The sequence below is a fragment of the Heloderma suspectum genome, chromosome 2, assembly GCF_057233095.1.
Source record: "Heloderma suspectum isolate Gila_16-S chromosome 2, 16-S_ref, whole genome shotgun sequence".
Lineage (NCBI taxonomy): Eukaryota > Metazoa > Chordata > Lepidosauria > Squamata > Helodermatidae > Heloderma > Heloderma suspectum.
The window spans coordinates 29,034,401-29,050,569 of NC_139459.1; the positions used below are offsets into that span (position 1 = coordinate 29,034,401).

Below are 16,169 nucleotides of genomic sequence, written 5' to 3' on the forward strand. Positions count from 1 at the left end.
CGACTGCCAGTGCATGTAGACATGCTGATCTGGTATAAGGCAGTTTCCAATGTGGCCTGTGTTTCAGCCTTATTACAGTAACCTTTCTATTTTAATAGCATGATCACTTCACCTTGAACTTAAGTGCTGTTACGTTTCCGTGATTTCAGTGGGAAAGAGTTTTAAGGGCATGGTTGAAGTCTATGGGATTTACAACTGCTGAACTTTGGCTAGATTGGGCCCAAATAGGGGTGTACGAAACCCTGCTTACCTGGCTTCACCAGGTTCTGCAGGTGGGGGGAGGCACTCCATCCCTCCCCCCAGAATCCTCGCCGGGGGGGGAGGTGCTCCGTGCCTCCCCCTGAAATCCTGGCTGGCCGGCTCCGCTTTGTGGCCAAGCCGCGGAGCCGCTGGCCGTCTCCAGCAGCACGCAGCCGGACATCCGGCTGCTGGGCAGCCCTGCAGGGACACAAATGGCGGCTGTCGTAGCCGCCATCATTTGCGTCCCTATAGTGAGCCATGATAGGCTACATATATATTTACATAGCCTATCACTGCAGGGGGAAAACCCCAGCATACGCAAATGGCGGTAGCCACCGCCATTTGCATAGGCGGGGTTTTTTCCCCCTTGCCGTGATAGGCTACGTAAATATTTACGTAGCCTATCACGGCTGAAGGAGGAAGCAAATGGCAGCCACAGGACGGCCGCCATTTGCACAGCAGCGTGGACGGGAGCAGGTAAGTGCTCCGTTTCACGCGCCTTTTGTGGGGTGGGGGCAGCGGGAACTTCATCCCATGTGCCTTTCATGGGTCGAGGGGGGGGCTTCGTTCCGCGATGGTTTGGGGGGGCCACCGAGATCAGTCGCGGAATTCTCTGACATCCCTAGGCCCAAAGGATAACACATCTGACCGAGAACCAAGCCAGTCTATTTCAGTTCAGATCTGTTCCGAACACCTCAAGGCAGGCAATAGTGTCTGAGCCATGCTCACATGTCAATGCCTTGAGAAAACGTGTACCGTCAAATGTTACCGTTTGAAAGCTTGCTGAAGAGAGCTTTACGCTCACACAAAATTGGGGTGTTTCCAGATATATAAATAGAAGCCAACTTATTATGAAAGATGAAATGCTTTTGTGGAAGATTACTGCCTGGTTGAATTCCAAGATAGGAAATTACTCCTAGTTCATCCCCAAATCCTGTATGCTCAAACTGGAGAGCTCTGCCTTTCTGCAATAGAAATGACAACAGGACTTTATGCAGAGAGCAAAGCTCGAAATTAGCCTATATTTCTTCCTGGAAGAAAGAAGATGTGTGCCTCTCTCTCTCTCACTCACTCACTCACATAGAACTAATTGAGTTCCATGTAAGCATGTATAGGATTGCAACCTTACATTGGTATTTCGTTGTGCTTATCTGGGGTCAAATATGTGGATTGACTTTGGAGTTCAGACCCTTTTTCTCCTTGTACTCAGTTGCCTGGGTGAATTACTTTCTTTTGACTAGCCAGACCCCCACGGTAGCCATTATGTGACTAGTCTCATCCTCTGTGGGAGCCATTTTGTGGTAGTACCAACAGAAGCTTCTAGAATTCCCAAATGTGCCCACAGGTCCAAAAAGGCTGAGGACCATATGTTCTACATCCAGAGAAGGAGAATTCTGAAAACATGGATGAACCTTGCAAATTAGACTCTTTGCATAGGTTTTCTTACTCTTTGAATAAGGTCAAAGAACTATCTAGAATGCACTGGATAACCATACCCTGCCCACTAAAAGTCATTTAAACCAACTCCCCCTGCCCCACAGTCTACCACCCCACCCACAAAAAATAACTCCTGAAATTGCCTACCCTGTCTCAAGATCTGAAGGCCTAGAAACTTTACTTTTACAAAAAGGTGATTCCATCATAATTCCAAATACCACTTTTGGGGATTGTGCACACAGAATACATGCAGCCCTATCAACAGCAAAAACAAACAAACAAACAAACAAACACAGGTTACCAATACAAGCTTTATTAGAGGGGCCATAGCTCAGTGTGACAGAACACATGCTTTGCATGCAGAAGGTCCCGGGTTCAATCCCCGGCATCTCCAGGTAGGGCAAGGAAAGAATCCTGCCTGAAACGCTGGAGAGCCATTGCCACTCAGTGCTGACAATACTGGGCTGGATAGGCCAATGGTCTGACTCAGTATGAGGCAGCTTCCTGCGTTCCTGTTAAATTTCTACCTCACATCTCCAAATTCTCAAGGCAGCTTACAACTTCAGAAAGGTATTTGATGTTTCATGTCCTAATGTAAATACTTAATGCATAGTAAACACACTGAACAATACATTCTAGCATATGTATAAAATGCAAAGAGAGAGACAGCATGCAGAGAAACCATAAACAGTGAGAGATGTCAAATTGGACCAACCTGTTTTCTGACTGCGGGCCAAGTGGTTCAGGACATACAGATGCGCTACTGCCAAAGCCAGATAGCAGGAAATTTGGTTAATCCACATTCTCTTACTATGAAGAACTGGTCATTTCATACAGACAAGTTCTGATAACTAGAAGAAGAAAAGAAAAGGTACATTTTCAAACAGTGTTATTGGTTTATGTTCTTGGAATTTGTGGACAACTAGCTGTGTGAGATACTATACTTTACAAATTCCACTGTCCACTTTGTGATGTCCCAAGGAGTGTATTGCTCACTGGAATCCTTGGGAGACTTATAGGATGAAGCAACCTTGACATCCTGTTACTTATTGTCAGCCCAGGTTAAATATGTCACACTCATAGTTCATCCAGCAGCTGCAAAGAAAACTACCACTAATTTGGGATGTAGAAAAACAATAATCAGGTTGGGATTTTTGTATGAACTTTCCAAATTCAGACTTGCTGAATCTATAAGTGAACCAGAATGCACTTGCATGCCAAGATCCACACTTCCCAGAATTGCGCAATCCAGTTTGCTACTCAAAAGGTATGCTAAAAAATGCATATATTAAGGAAAAATAAACACAAAAATGTGCATACTAAGGAAAAATGCACACAGAACACATTATTTTAGGGGGAAAATGCTAGCAAAAAAGTGTGCATGCTAGGAAAATTGCAAACATGCATATATTAGGGATGCCTTTATAAAATTCAGTCAGTATGCAGTTATTCCCATATGGCTTTCTTTTAACCGTGGGGCTTTTAATGTGGTCCGCATAGACCCCTCTCTTGGTGCCTGTCTGGCATCCTGGCCCTCTGGGTTGTTTCTTTTTTTAAAAAAAGATATTTCAATTTCTTTTTTTTAACTGGGAGGTGGGCATGCTGCAAAAAGTGCTGGAGCAGTAGGATGTTGGACTAGGGCTGGGGAGACCTGGGTTTTAGTCCCCACTCAGCCATGAAGCTCACTGGGTGGCTTTGGGCCTCTCAGCCTAACCTACCTCACAGGGTTGTTGTAAGGATAAAATGGACAGGAAGATGACCATGTATGCCACCTTGGAGGAAAGGCAGGATATAAACGTAACAAACTAACCAAGAAACACACAAACAAAATGAGGTGCTCATTCCAGTGGCATTTAAGAACATCCCAGTGGTATTCTAAGAAAATAAAAACACTGTAAAAAAGGAAGGGGTAAGCTGGGGGTGATAGGGAGTGTCCTGGGGTCTAGAGGGGGTGATGAGTGAAGAAGGGGGATTTGCCATGTGTGTCTGTTCTTCATATATGTCTTTGGTGTGGGTGGGTGTTTTGGTTGTGTGTATTTCTCAGAGTATCACCGGTTTGCCTTCTGTGAGATGGGTATTTTGTTTTGCTTGGTGGGGGTCAATATGTGATTTGACATCCGAGACGCAGACCTCTGCCTTGTGCTCCGTTTCTTGGTTGCAAAAGTTTGCGTTGCAAAACGAAAAAAGTTCTGCCGTTATAAGCCTCAAAATGCTATTGCTTATAAAAGTTACCACTGTTGTGTTAACTTGGCATCCAGGGTCTACTTGATGAGGTCTACAGTTGTGCCAAATTTTAAACCAATCTGAGAAGAATTGCTACAGGTACAGCAAGTGCAAAAGTGCTGAAAATTGACACATTTATTTTACTCCCATTTTTGCTCAGACATATGATATGCTTCACTCGGGCTTGTCAAGGAATACAATCCTGCATTGGTTTGGTGAAGTTCTGAGCAGAAATTCAAGTTCTTACAGTTTCCCTACCCCATTTGGCAGCAGATGCATGTTACATGCTCAGTGCATGATCTCATGTATGCTCAGTTTCATTCTGAAGCTAGATTGCTGCCAGAGGGATTCTGCACTGCAAATGGAATCTAATGGATTCTATGGGCAGTATCCAGCTGTGTCATTCCATTAAGTGCAAATGACGCTGCGCTAATGGAACCTAGGTTCTGAGCTATGCCCAAGAGAAGAATACAACTAAAGTTACATTTGCGCAAACGTGGTTGCACAAGCAGTTTTGCATTATGCTTGTACAACCCATTGTGCAAACCACTTGGGTTATGCAAGTGCTTTGCGCCTGTTGTGCAACCTGTCCTGCAACTGGCTGAGTAACTGCTTGCACAACCAGTTGCACAGGAGTAATGGGCCACTGCTTGCGCAACGGAAAGATTCAGCAGAGCTCCACTAGCACTATTTGAGTTTGCAGAAAGTCACTGTTGGATACTGCCCTCTGTGAAGTGCCCTTTCCTTTAGTTATAGACGGTGACCTCACAAGCTCAGCCTACACGTTACAACACAGATCAGAACCCTAGCAGGGGTGTATAGGGCTACTTTTTCCCTTCCCCTCCTTGCCAGTTGCTTAGAGTACAGCCTTTTTTTGTCCTGAGGAGCTACCATAGGAGATTCTGAAGAGGACTTTTAGTGAGACAATCCTGAGGGAGCGTGGAATGTTTGAGAGAGGAAAAAAGATTGTGGAGTGCATGGGAGTGAGTGAAAAGCACCATCTATAGAGCAGAGCAGACTGGAAGAAAGAACTGCAGCCAAGTACCCTGATGCAGCTTTTATCCTGGAGGAGCTCTGAGGCTAGAGAGGCAGGCCCAAGACATCTGCCACCTGAGGCAAAGATGGTCCATCCCCACCATTCCATCTATAAACGCCAAATGGATTGACGCTGAATCTTACTTCAACACTGCGAATGGGATAGCTTCCTCCACCACACCTCAAGGTAGCAGGATATTTTACAGGGTGCAGGCCAGGCCATGTGGCATGCACAACTCTGTCCTCCAACAGAGGGGAATGGCTGGGGGATGAATGGCAGGGAGCTGCCACTGCTACTCCCCAGCACCTGCTGCCCGAGGCAGGTGCCTCGCTCTGCCTAATGGTAGGGCCCGTCCTGCAGAGAGGGACAGGCTGAGGCCTCCAGCTTCATTCCAGCCCAGGGCTGTGTAGCAGCAGAAAGGCTGGATAAGTTCCTGAAACCATCTCACCCCATATTTTCTTACTCAGGTGTAAGTTGTATTTCATTTAATTAGTCTTTGTAGTAGGTCAGAATAGGGTTGCAGCCTTCATTTGTAACCCACACCCTTCTTTATGAACTGCAGGAGCTGGTTCCAATAAATACTTCTAGGCCCTTTTTACTGTAATTCACCACAAAGAGGTCTTCTGGATAACCCAAAAGCTGGCTCCCTAGTTGGTGACTTTTCATTATTCCTAAAACATCATCCTACAATTCAACAATTGTGCTTTTAAATTGTTCTAATTACTAAACAGGATCACCTACAATTACTGTTTAAGCTGAAATGAAATAATGATTATTGTTAGTTTTTTTTCCAGCCCCCAACTTCTACAAACTCTGTAAGGAGAGGTGAGGAACCAGTGCCCCTCCACATGTTATTGGATTACAACTCCCATCAGCTCCAGCCAAAATGGCTGGTGATTGGGGATGATGGGGAGTGTAGTCCTACAGCATTTGAGAGCTGCCGGTTCCCCCACCCTTGCCATAGGCTTATGAAAGTTGAAGTCAGCTAATTTTTCTCATAGGAATGCACACCATCCACCTTCAGTGAAGACTGCTCCTCCACCACATTAAATCTTGCAACAAACAAAGCCACAGCCAAACCGGCAGTCTGAACAGCCAGTATTCAAGGGAAGCTTTTATATGCTTTCAGCTAATCAGCTGTCTACAAAGACTGTGGGCTTACGTTCACACCACCTCCAGGAACGTGTGGGGAAAGATTTTACTTGTCTGCACCCTTCTTAGAGTCAAAAGCCCCAATATGGGAAACACCAAAATAGTGCACCAAAAAGCAAAAGCAATGGGAGAGACAAGAAGAGTGTTTTATTCCTCTGAAGGAATAAGATTTATACATGCTCATGTATTGGAGATAGATTTTATATACATATAAAATCTGACATGCCTAAAACAATGCAGCTATCTTTATAAACAAAATCTGACATGCCTAAAACAATGCAGCTATCTTTATAAACAAAACTAAGGCTATCATAAAAGTGCAAATCTCAACTTTCAAAAGTACATAAAACAGTAACATAGAGTCCTTAACATTCTGCAGTGCCTAATGAACTTACTCCATGTAACCCAATTGGATAGCGCTTGTTCTTGAGTCCCCTGTATTGCAATGAATCAAAGAGGAGAAAGCACGTTATTATATGTTCAAGTCTTGATTAGAAACAGCTGTATATGAAAGTAGCATTGCAAGGTCTAGAGACCCATTAAGGCCAAAAGGCATCATGGTATTTAACCTTAAAATCCACCTGTCTTCTTTCTCCCCAAGAACCTTATCTGTCTGTAGCTTTTCTCTATCGCCTAGAAAGAAAGCTCACTTATTCTGTCTTCCCAGTGTTGTACCACATGTGCTCCCATGTTTCAATGTTCGATGTTATTAATATGTTCTCCTATTTTGACTTTAAGATTTCTTATAGTTTTGCATATACATAATTTGTTGCAAGGACAAAGTATGGCATATATCACAAATCTACTATTACATGCTGCAAAGTCTCTCAGCACTTACTCCTTCCCATCAGCAGAATTTACGAAGTGTTTTAATCTTAAGCAATGTTCACAATATTTACAATGTCCACAGGGAACATTTCCAACTGGAGGACTTGATCCTGCCAAGAGAGGATGCTTGTGAGTGGCTTTTTTCTCAACGTGAGATAGCCTTAACTTGGGTCTTAAACAGGCAGGATTTTTTAATCATTGAATTTCCCTGTTTTTTTACCAGGAAATTATAGTGTTGACAATCCTGCTTCTCCCCAAAGTTTTTGAATCTGTTTTCTTGGAATCATAGAATAGTAGGGTTGGAAGGGGCCTACAAGGCCATCGAGTCCAACCCCCAGCCTATATGACACGACATTCCATCCCACCCAAATTCCCTGAGGATCGAACTAAGGATGTTGGGGAAATCTGCAACAGAACCAAATGAGTTTGGATTTTGATTAATCTGACCAGTGGATACCACAGTAGACCGGCTTTTCGCCTGTCGGACAGAGTCCACCACCTTCTGGACTGTTTTTATAACTTTCCTGAGTTTGCGCAAATTTTGTCATTGAAAAATATGCAAAAAAATTTTAAAAATGCCCCAAATGTGCATTTCCCCATAGGCTAAAATGTGAAAATACTCATTTGGGGGACTTTGTGCATTTGGGGGGAATTTGCGCATTTTGCGCATGCGCGTTTGTGCAAATTTGGAAACTAAAAAGGAAAATCCAGTTCTATTGATGGGTGGACTGTGGAACGAAAGGCACCTGACAATCCGCAAAACACAAACGGAATGGATTTTACATGGTCCAAACCTTCCGTAGATCAAACTACATGTTACTTTAAATAAGTAGCTACTTTTTTTCCTCAAAAGCAAGCACATGGGAGGATCAGAACCATAGAGTGTGGGATAGGGGGCTTTAACCCTCGCCTGCAATTTACATTACAACTGGATGCCTTTTTGGAAATAGAAACATGTGTGGGCCTCATCCAGACTGGGACTGCAGCAGGGGACGAAGCTTAGAGTCTCCCTGCTCCTCCACTCAGGCTAAGGTCCCAGTCCATGTAGCCACTTGTAGCCTGACCTTCTCAAGTTAAATTCCATAACTAAAGGGAATAGGCATTGAATACAGAATACAGTAGATTTCAACCTAGAATCCCTCTGAAAACATTGGAGCTTGCTTCCGAATGAAACTGAGCATGTACAACGTAACTTTGCCAGCAGTTGCTGTCATAGGCCCCAAGGATCCTTGCTGGGGGGGTGGGGGTGGAGTGTCCTCCCCACCCCTCAAGTCGTTTTGGCAAGGGACTTTGTCTCATCTCTATTAAAGCTCTATTAAATCTCACTCCATTGACTTTAATAGAGCTGGGGAAAGGGTCTCCTGCCAAAAATCAGCTTCGGGGGGGAAGCCCACAGCTCACCCCACACCAAAGTGTCATTGCTGGGGGTGGGCTTCCCCCCATGACGATTTTTGGCAGGGCACCCTTTCCCCCAGCTGTATTAAAGTCAACAGAGCGAGATTTAATAGAGCTTTAATAGAGTTGGGAGCAAAAGTCCTTTGCCAGAAACAACTGTGACCCCAGCTCTATTAAATTCAGTAAAGTGATATTGGGCATTTAAGATTATGATGAGGGGGCATGACCTTGAAACAATAAAACTCAGAGAGAGAGAGAGAGAGAGAGATTCTAGGATGTAACTTTATGGCATACTTTTAACAGTATAAAATTAAATTGTGAATATAGGTTTTTTTAAAGAACTGTCAAGGTCCCAAGGGCTTCTCGGTCATCTCAGTGCCTTCGTACCCCTGGGCCAGAATCCTGGAATAAGGCAGGGGCAGATTTACTTATTACTGACCAATGTGGAACCTGCAACAAAATATTGCAGCATGGCATGCTCTTGTTCAGGGTTCCAGCTAGCAGTCGTACCTTTTTCCAGGATACTCCATTCTATTCCCCCACTCCACAGTTTTCCATTCCCCCTCCCACCAACAGTCAATCAGCATTCCATGCTCACTGAGCATGCACTATCCTCATGGGCTGTTTCTGAGAGAGCACCCCTCTTAAAGCGCAATCCTATGCATGTTTAGACAGAAAAAAAAAGTCCTACAACTCCCCGCGTGCCCTAGCCAGCTTTGCTGGGAGTTATAGAACTTTTTTTCTGTTTAAACATGCATAGGATTGTGCCTTTAGGGTTTTTCTCGTAAATATTCTTTGTACTTCTGCAAACCTTAGGGTTTCAAGTCTGCAGATACTTCCGTCTTTGCATGGATGGCACAGCCCTTGGGAAATTGAATTGTCTATTATCTTCCATAAATTTGTTTAATCCCCTTTTAAAGCCATGCAAGATGGTGACAATTGCTATACACTGTGATAGTTATTTCCATAGTTTAACAATGCATTGTGTGAAGGAGCACTTCCTTTGTCTGTCCTAAATTTCCCACCATTCAGCTTCATGAGTTGAACCTGGGTTCTAGCATTATAAGAGAGGGCAAACACTTCTATCCACGTCCTCCATGTTGTTGTTCAGTCGTTAAGTCGTGTCTGACCCTTCATGACCCCATGGACCATAACACGCCAGGCCTTCCTGTCCTCCACTCTCTCCCAGTGTGCTCAAGTTCATATTCATTGCATCGGTGATGCTATCTAGCCATCTCATCCTGTGCCGTCCCCTTCTCCTTTTGCCTTCAATCTTTCCCAGCATCAGGGTATTTTCCAGTGACTTTTCTCTTCGTATTAGGTGGCCAAAATATTTGAGCTGCAGCTTCACTATCTATCCTCCCAATGAACAGTCAGGGTTGATTTCCTTTAGGATTGACTGATTTGACCTCCTTGCAGTCCAGGGGACTCATAAGAGTCTTCTCCAGCATCACAGCTCAAAAGCATCAATTCTTCGACGCTCAGCCTTCCTTATAGTCCAGCTCTCACAGCCATACGTTACTACTGGGAAAACCATAGCTTTGATTATATGAACGTTTGTTGACAAGGTGATGTCTCTGCTTCTTACTATGCTGTCTAGGTTGGCCATAGCTTTCCTCCCAAGGAGCAAGCGTCTTTTAATTTCATGGCTACAGTCACCGTCTGCGGTGATCTTGGAGTCCAAGAAAATAAAATCTGTCACAGCTTCCATTTCTTCCCCTTCTATATGCCAGGAAGTGATGGGGCCAGATGCCATGATCTTCGTTTTTTTAATGTTGAGTTTCAAACCAGCTTTGGCACTCTCCACTTTCACCCTCAACAAGAGGCTCTTTAGATCCTCTTCGCTTTCTGCTATTAGGGTGGTATCGTCTGCGTATCTGAGGTTGTTGATAATTCTCCCAGCAATCTTAATTCCTACCTCTGATTCATCCAACCTGGCATTTCTCATGATGTACTCTGCATACAAGTTAAATAAGCAGGGCGACAATATGCAGCCTTGTCGTACTCCTTTCCCAATTTTGAACCAATCGGTTGTTCCATGTCAGGTTCTTACTGTTGCTTCTTGACCGTCGTACAGGTTTCTCAGGAGACAGGTAAGGTGGTCTGGTACTCCCATCTCTTTAAGAATTTGCCACAGTTTGTTGTGATCCACACAATCAAAGGCTTTAGTGTAGTCAATGAAGCATAAATAGATGTTTTTCTGGAATTCTCTTTCTTTCTCCACGATCCAGCAAATGTTGGTGATTTGATCTCTAGTTCCTCTGCCTCTTTGAAACCCAGCTTGTACTTCTTGTAGTTCTCGGTTCACATACTGCTGAAGCCTAGCTTGTAAGATTTTGAGCATAACTTTGCTGGCATGTGAAATGAGCGCAATTGTACGGTAGTTTGAACACTCTCTGGCGTTGCCCTTCTTTGGAATTGGAATGTAATGTAAAGGAATGACCTTTTTCCAGTCTTGTGGCCACTGTTGAGCATTCCAAATGTGTTGGCATATTGAGTGCAGCACTTTAGCAGCAGCATCTTTTAGGATTTTACCATCATAATTTTCTATATCTCTATCATGTCTCCCCTTCCCTGAGACCTGTACTTCAAGCTGGGAGGATAAACACCCACCAGCTCTCATTCACTGGTCTGCTCTTGCCACATTTGAACAGCCCTCAGTTTCATAGGGATGCTTATTTAGCTATACAGACTGCTTCTCTTCATGTATATAGTTGGAGTAGAAGGGTCAAACTTTGTTCCTTCTTTGTTGTGAATGATTATTGTGAATGGATGTGCTTTTATGTCATGTTCTTTATTTTTTCTTTTCCCTCCTTTGCTGCTGTTTTTCCCCATTCTTTTTGTTTTTAAGTTTGCAATAAATATCAAAATAAATTAAAAATATCTCCCCTTACTTGCTTTCTTTCTAAACTAAACAGTCCCCAAAGTGGCAACCTTTCCTCATAGGGGAGTTGCTCTAGCCCCGTCATCATTTTGATTTACCTCTCCAGCACCTTTTCTAGCTGTACAATATCCTTTCTGAGGTGTGGTGACCAGAACTATACGTAGTATTCGATGTGGTTGCACCATAGATTTGTAAAAAGACATTATGATATTGGCAGTTTTGTTTTTGATTCCTTTTCTCATTATGCCCAACATGGAATTTGTCTTTTTCACAGCAGTGGCTTGACGTTTTCATTGAGCTATCCACCACAACCCCAAAATCTTTCTTGGTCGGCCATCGCCAACCCAGATACCATAATTGTCTACATAAAGTTAGGAAGTTTTCCCAGTGTGCATCACTTTACACTTGCTTACACTGAACTGTGTTGGGCATCATCCTGCCCAACACATAAAGCTAGATCCAAAGTGTGCCATGCAAAATGAGTGCGGCAGATACCAATTGGGACAGACCATAGAGGCCATGAGATTTTGAACCACTCCCTATAGAAACAGCATATGTTGAGGTCCTTCCATACAACAAGCAGAGGGGACTCCAGCACCAACCCTGAGACTAGCCCAGCTAAATCAGAAAGGCAGAATGTTAGGCAATAGGGTGGGCAGCACAGCAACAGAATCCTAATTCCGTCCCAGACACCCACCTTCGGACACACACCGTTAAAACTGGAAGACTGTGGGATGGGGCACCTGGTCAGGGAGACAGAATCATAGTAGACTACTGCACATCCACCACCCTGCCCCACCATGTCTTGCCTGCTACTGCATGGAGAACCAAGATGGGCAAAGCTGGGATAGATTCCCCATCCCCACCATCTCATCCAGCTAGGTCTCCATGATACAAACCATGTTGGCGTGCTGATCTAAGATAAAGTCCTCGTGGCTGCTCTTTTCCTACTCCTACTTTCCCACTTTCCAACGACATGTCATCAAGCAAGAAAGAGCGTCACCAAGCAGCCATTGCAGATTGCTTTTGATCTGTATCTGAGCAGATTCCTTTTGATCTGTAGGCCTGTAAATCACTATCATTCTTCATGATCCTTTCCTAGCAGTTTCTCTCGGGTGCCTATTTCCAGGGCCAGATCCCTCATTTCTTGCTTTGAACCACTTTGTTGCCTTTGTCCAGGGAAATCCATTTGCCTTGTAGACAGAGAGAGAAAAGATTTTCCCCTGGTAAAGCACCAGTTGACTCCATACGTGACACACGTCAGCCTGTGACCTCCCTGCATTCCCTTTTCTGTACCTCAGAGGGGCTTTCACTCCCCTTGATGGATGATTTGCATCAAGGGAGGGATTAGTGGAGAGTGATCTTACTTCTTTTGCTCAATCTCTCCACAGCTTTTGATGCTACTGACCATGATATATTCCTGGGTTAGCTCTGTGGGACCGGTACTGGGGGCACTGTAGTTCAGTGGTTCCTGCCTGCAGGGATATTTCCAGAGAGTAGCATTAGGGGAGTGCTAATTGGGGGATATAGCTCAGCACCTTGGACAGCTCCTTTAGAGTTCTGGCTGGTTTAGACTGAAATCTGGAATGGATTGACAGCCCCACCGAAATCGGAGCTGCCAGCCTCCACTGAACAAAACCAGACTAGAACTTCTCTATCTTGATGTTAGGACTATTAGAACCAGTGTACTGGTCCTTGTGTAGAGGGCTGTCATACTTAGGGATAGATGGGCACCCCCCTGTCTGGGTTCTCTGGGCACCTGCCCAGCCCCTGCCCCCTCTCACGTGCCCCCAGACCTGCGCTCGCGCTCCCTGCCGCTTGCTGAGCTGCCTGCCCTCGCCCAGGCCCCATCCTTAAGTGCCATGAGCACCATTTTGCTAAAAAAATGGAGATCATGAATATGCGCACATCATAGGCAAAATGGCACCTGTAACCTTGCATATACGGGCCATTCGTGGTGCCATTTTGCATACAACTAGATGTGCACATATTCATGATCGCCATTTTTTTTTAAAATGGCACTCATGGAAAGGTCCCGGGTAGGGATGGACAGATTACTCACCATCCGATCCGTGGTCTTTTCCGCTGGGGGGGGAGGCGATCCGTTCCTCCCCCCGGAATCCTCCAGAGCCGCTCCACATCCGGAGGATTTTGCAGAGCAGCACTCCGGCTCCGTTGCTCTGGTGATACTGTAATGACGGCCGCCATTACCGTTTCTCTGTGAGGAATACAGCCGCAGATGACGTAGTAGACGCCTCTTGCAGCCGTAAAGCGCTGTTTTTACCTAATTGCAGCCATAAACATTTACGTCAACATCCCTAGTCATACTAACCAAGCCATTTTTCTCTTTTGTAGTGCAGATGCATGTGTATGTTGTTAAGAGAATCTGTAAAAATGAAGTCTATACAATTGGGCTTTAATGGTGGCTTGAGCTAATTTCTCCCACTGTTGAAGTACTGTGCATAGAACTGCCATGTGCAGACCACACTTCTGGCAAAGGTCCCTTTATTCCTGCACTCATCATGACAGACGTATATGCATGTTTGTGTGTCCATGAGAACAAGGATGTGTGGCAACATACCCCCAAATATTATTTGTTTATATGGCACCATCAGTGTGCATGGTGCTTCACAGGAAAAAAACGCCCCTGCCCCAAAGGGGCTTACAATAGGGAGGGAAAGGAAATGGAGTTGGAAGCAAAACAGAGAAAGAATATGCATTTATGTCTCCCAGCAGTGTTGGATGATGCTGATTATTTAAATTAGTACTGTGCCAGTTTTTTTGCTCTGTTTTTGGCCATTTGTTGCAGGGGAGGGGTGAAAAGAAACTGCACCTGAGAATTATGAGAAGGGGTGAGAATTTCAGAGACATTTCTCAGGCTGGAGGGCTTCAGTGGTTACCTTACTGTAAAGAGGTGGCAGAGGGATGTGGGTGCTCTTTCTTTTGCCAGTCCCCACCCCCACCCCGCCACAGCCACCCGTTGTCCTTGCAGCCTCCCTGACTGCATGGGCTTCTTGGAAAGCCCCCTGGAGGACCTAGCCAGGACTTCCTCCCTTGGGGCTTCCCTGTGCAGCTGAGTGCTGAGGGCCTGAAAGCCGAGGGAGGCATTTTGGGTTTTGCTTTGTTGTTATTAAATTCCTTCCAACAAGAAGCAGAAGAAGCAGTCCTCTTTCAGCTTTCAGACACTGAGCATGCAAAGCCCCGAAGAAGGAAGTCCTGGCTAAGTCTTCTAGGGGGCTTTCCAAAAGCTCAAGCAGCCAGAGAGGCAGCCCAGAAACCTGCTGAATGCCTGAAAGCTGAGAGAGGAGTGCTTGTTATCAGTGGAGGCTGGTGCCTCCAATGTCAGTGGGGCGGTCAATCCACTCCGGGTTTCAGTCCGAACCAGTCAGAACTCTAAAGGAGCTATCCAACCTAGCCATAGTAGTACACGTGCTGGTAACTTCCCGATTAGACTGTTGCAATGCACTTCAAGTGGGGCTGCCCTTGAAGACGACTCGGAAGTTGCAGCTAGTGCAAAATGCAGCAGCTAGGCTGCTGACCGGAACACCTCAAAAAAAACATATGACACCGGTTTTAAAGGAATTGCACTGCCAATACACTTCCGGTCAGAATTCAAGGTTTTGGTGGTGACATTTAAAGCCGTAAGCGGCTTGGGACCCGATATTTAAGGGAGCGCCTCTCCCTATATATGCCTGCCCGAGGACTGAGATCTGTTGGAGGGGCCCTCCTCTGCGTCCCACCAGTGCGAGACATAAAGTATGGTGGGACGTGGGAGAGAGCCTTCTCTGCTGTGGCACCCCGGTTGTGGAATGCCCTCTCCTTGGAAGCCCAATTGGCACAGACATTGGTCTCGTTTCGGCGCCAAGTAAAAACGTGGCTTTTTACCAAAGCCTTTGAGGGCTAAATGCATTCCCTAGCACATTGTTTTAACTGTTTCATTGCTTTAGATTTTAACTGGTTTTAGCTTGTTTAATAGTTTAATACGTTTTTAGGTGTTTACATTATTTATTGTTTTATACTGTTTACACTGATTTTATCTGTATGCTGCTCTGAGATCTTAATGATATAGGGTGGGATAGAAATGTTTTAAATAAAGAAATAATAAATAAATCCAAGGTGTGAAGTTCTGACTGGTTCTGACTGCAACCTGGAACGCATTCACCTCCTCACTGACATCGGAGCTACCAGCCTCTGCTGGTGGTGGGGTTGGTGGTTCTTCTTTTTCTTCTTGATGATATTGTTTAATAACAAAGCAAAACCAAAAATGCCTCTCTCAGCTTTCAGGCACTCCGTAGGCAGCTGCACAGGGAAGCCCCAAGGGAGGATGTCCTGGCTAAGTCTTCCAGGGGGCTTTCCAAGAAGCTCATGCAGCCAGAGAGGCTGCAGCGACAGGAGGCGGGTGGGGGCATGTCAAAAGAAAGAGCATGCTCACACACCCCTCTGCCACCTCCTTCTAGTACCGAAGCCTGAGACATTTCTCCAAAATTCTCCACATCCCAACAAAAGAAACACAACTGCCTCTCTCACAAGGAAACGAAGAGGCTGCAAAAGAGCAGGTAGGGTTTCGGCACAGCACTAATTTAAATGTATTCCAGTCTGGTTTCAGACCCCGTTTTGGGAAACTGCCCTGGTGGATGACTTACGCTAGGGGAATGGAGGGAGGGAGTACAACCCTGTTGGTTCTCCTGGACTTTTGATAGTTCTGGCCACGGTATACTTTTGAGCCATCCATCTGGGTTGGGAGGCTCAGTGTTTCAATGGTTTTAGTCCTTCTTAGAAGATCAGTCTCAGAAGGTGGTGCTGGGGGACAATTGCTCTACCCCATGGCTGCAAGGGTCTGTGTGGCCCCCTGTGCTCTTGAATATCTACAGGAAACTGCTAGAGGGAAATCGTCTGGAAGTTTGGGCTGGAGTGTCAGTGCAATATGCTGATGACACTCAGCTCTACCTTTTGTTTTCACCTACTCACCCCAGG

At 45.2% G+C, this 16,169-nt stretch overlaps 1 protein-coding gene across 1 annotated transcript in view; it reads right to left on the minus strand.

The window, feature by feature from the left end:
- The window catches only part of LOC146352037 (leukemia inhibitory factor receptor-like), a 29,259-nt gene that overhangs the window by 11,661 nt on the left and 1,429 nt on the right, over positions 1 to 16,169 (minus strand). The window contains exons 2-3 of the mRNA XM_084832055.1: positions 13,258 to 13,479; positions 2,393 to 2,528 (exon numbers count right to left, since the gene is read on the minus strand). Of these exons, the coding sequence (XP_084688181.1) occupies positions 2,393 to 2,480 (88 nt within the window). The 5' untranslated portion in view covers positions 2,481 to 2,528; positions 13,258 to 13,479. The remainder of the gene's footprint in view (positions 1 to 2,392; positions 2,529 to 13,257; positions 13,480 to 16,169) is intronic.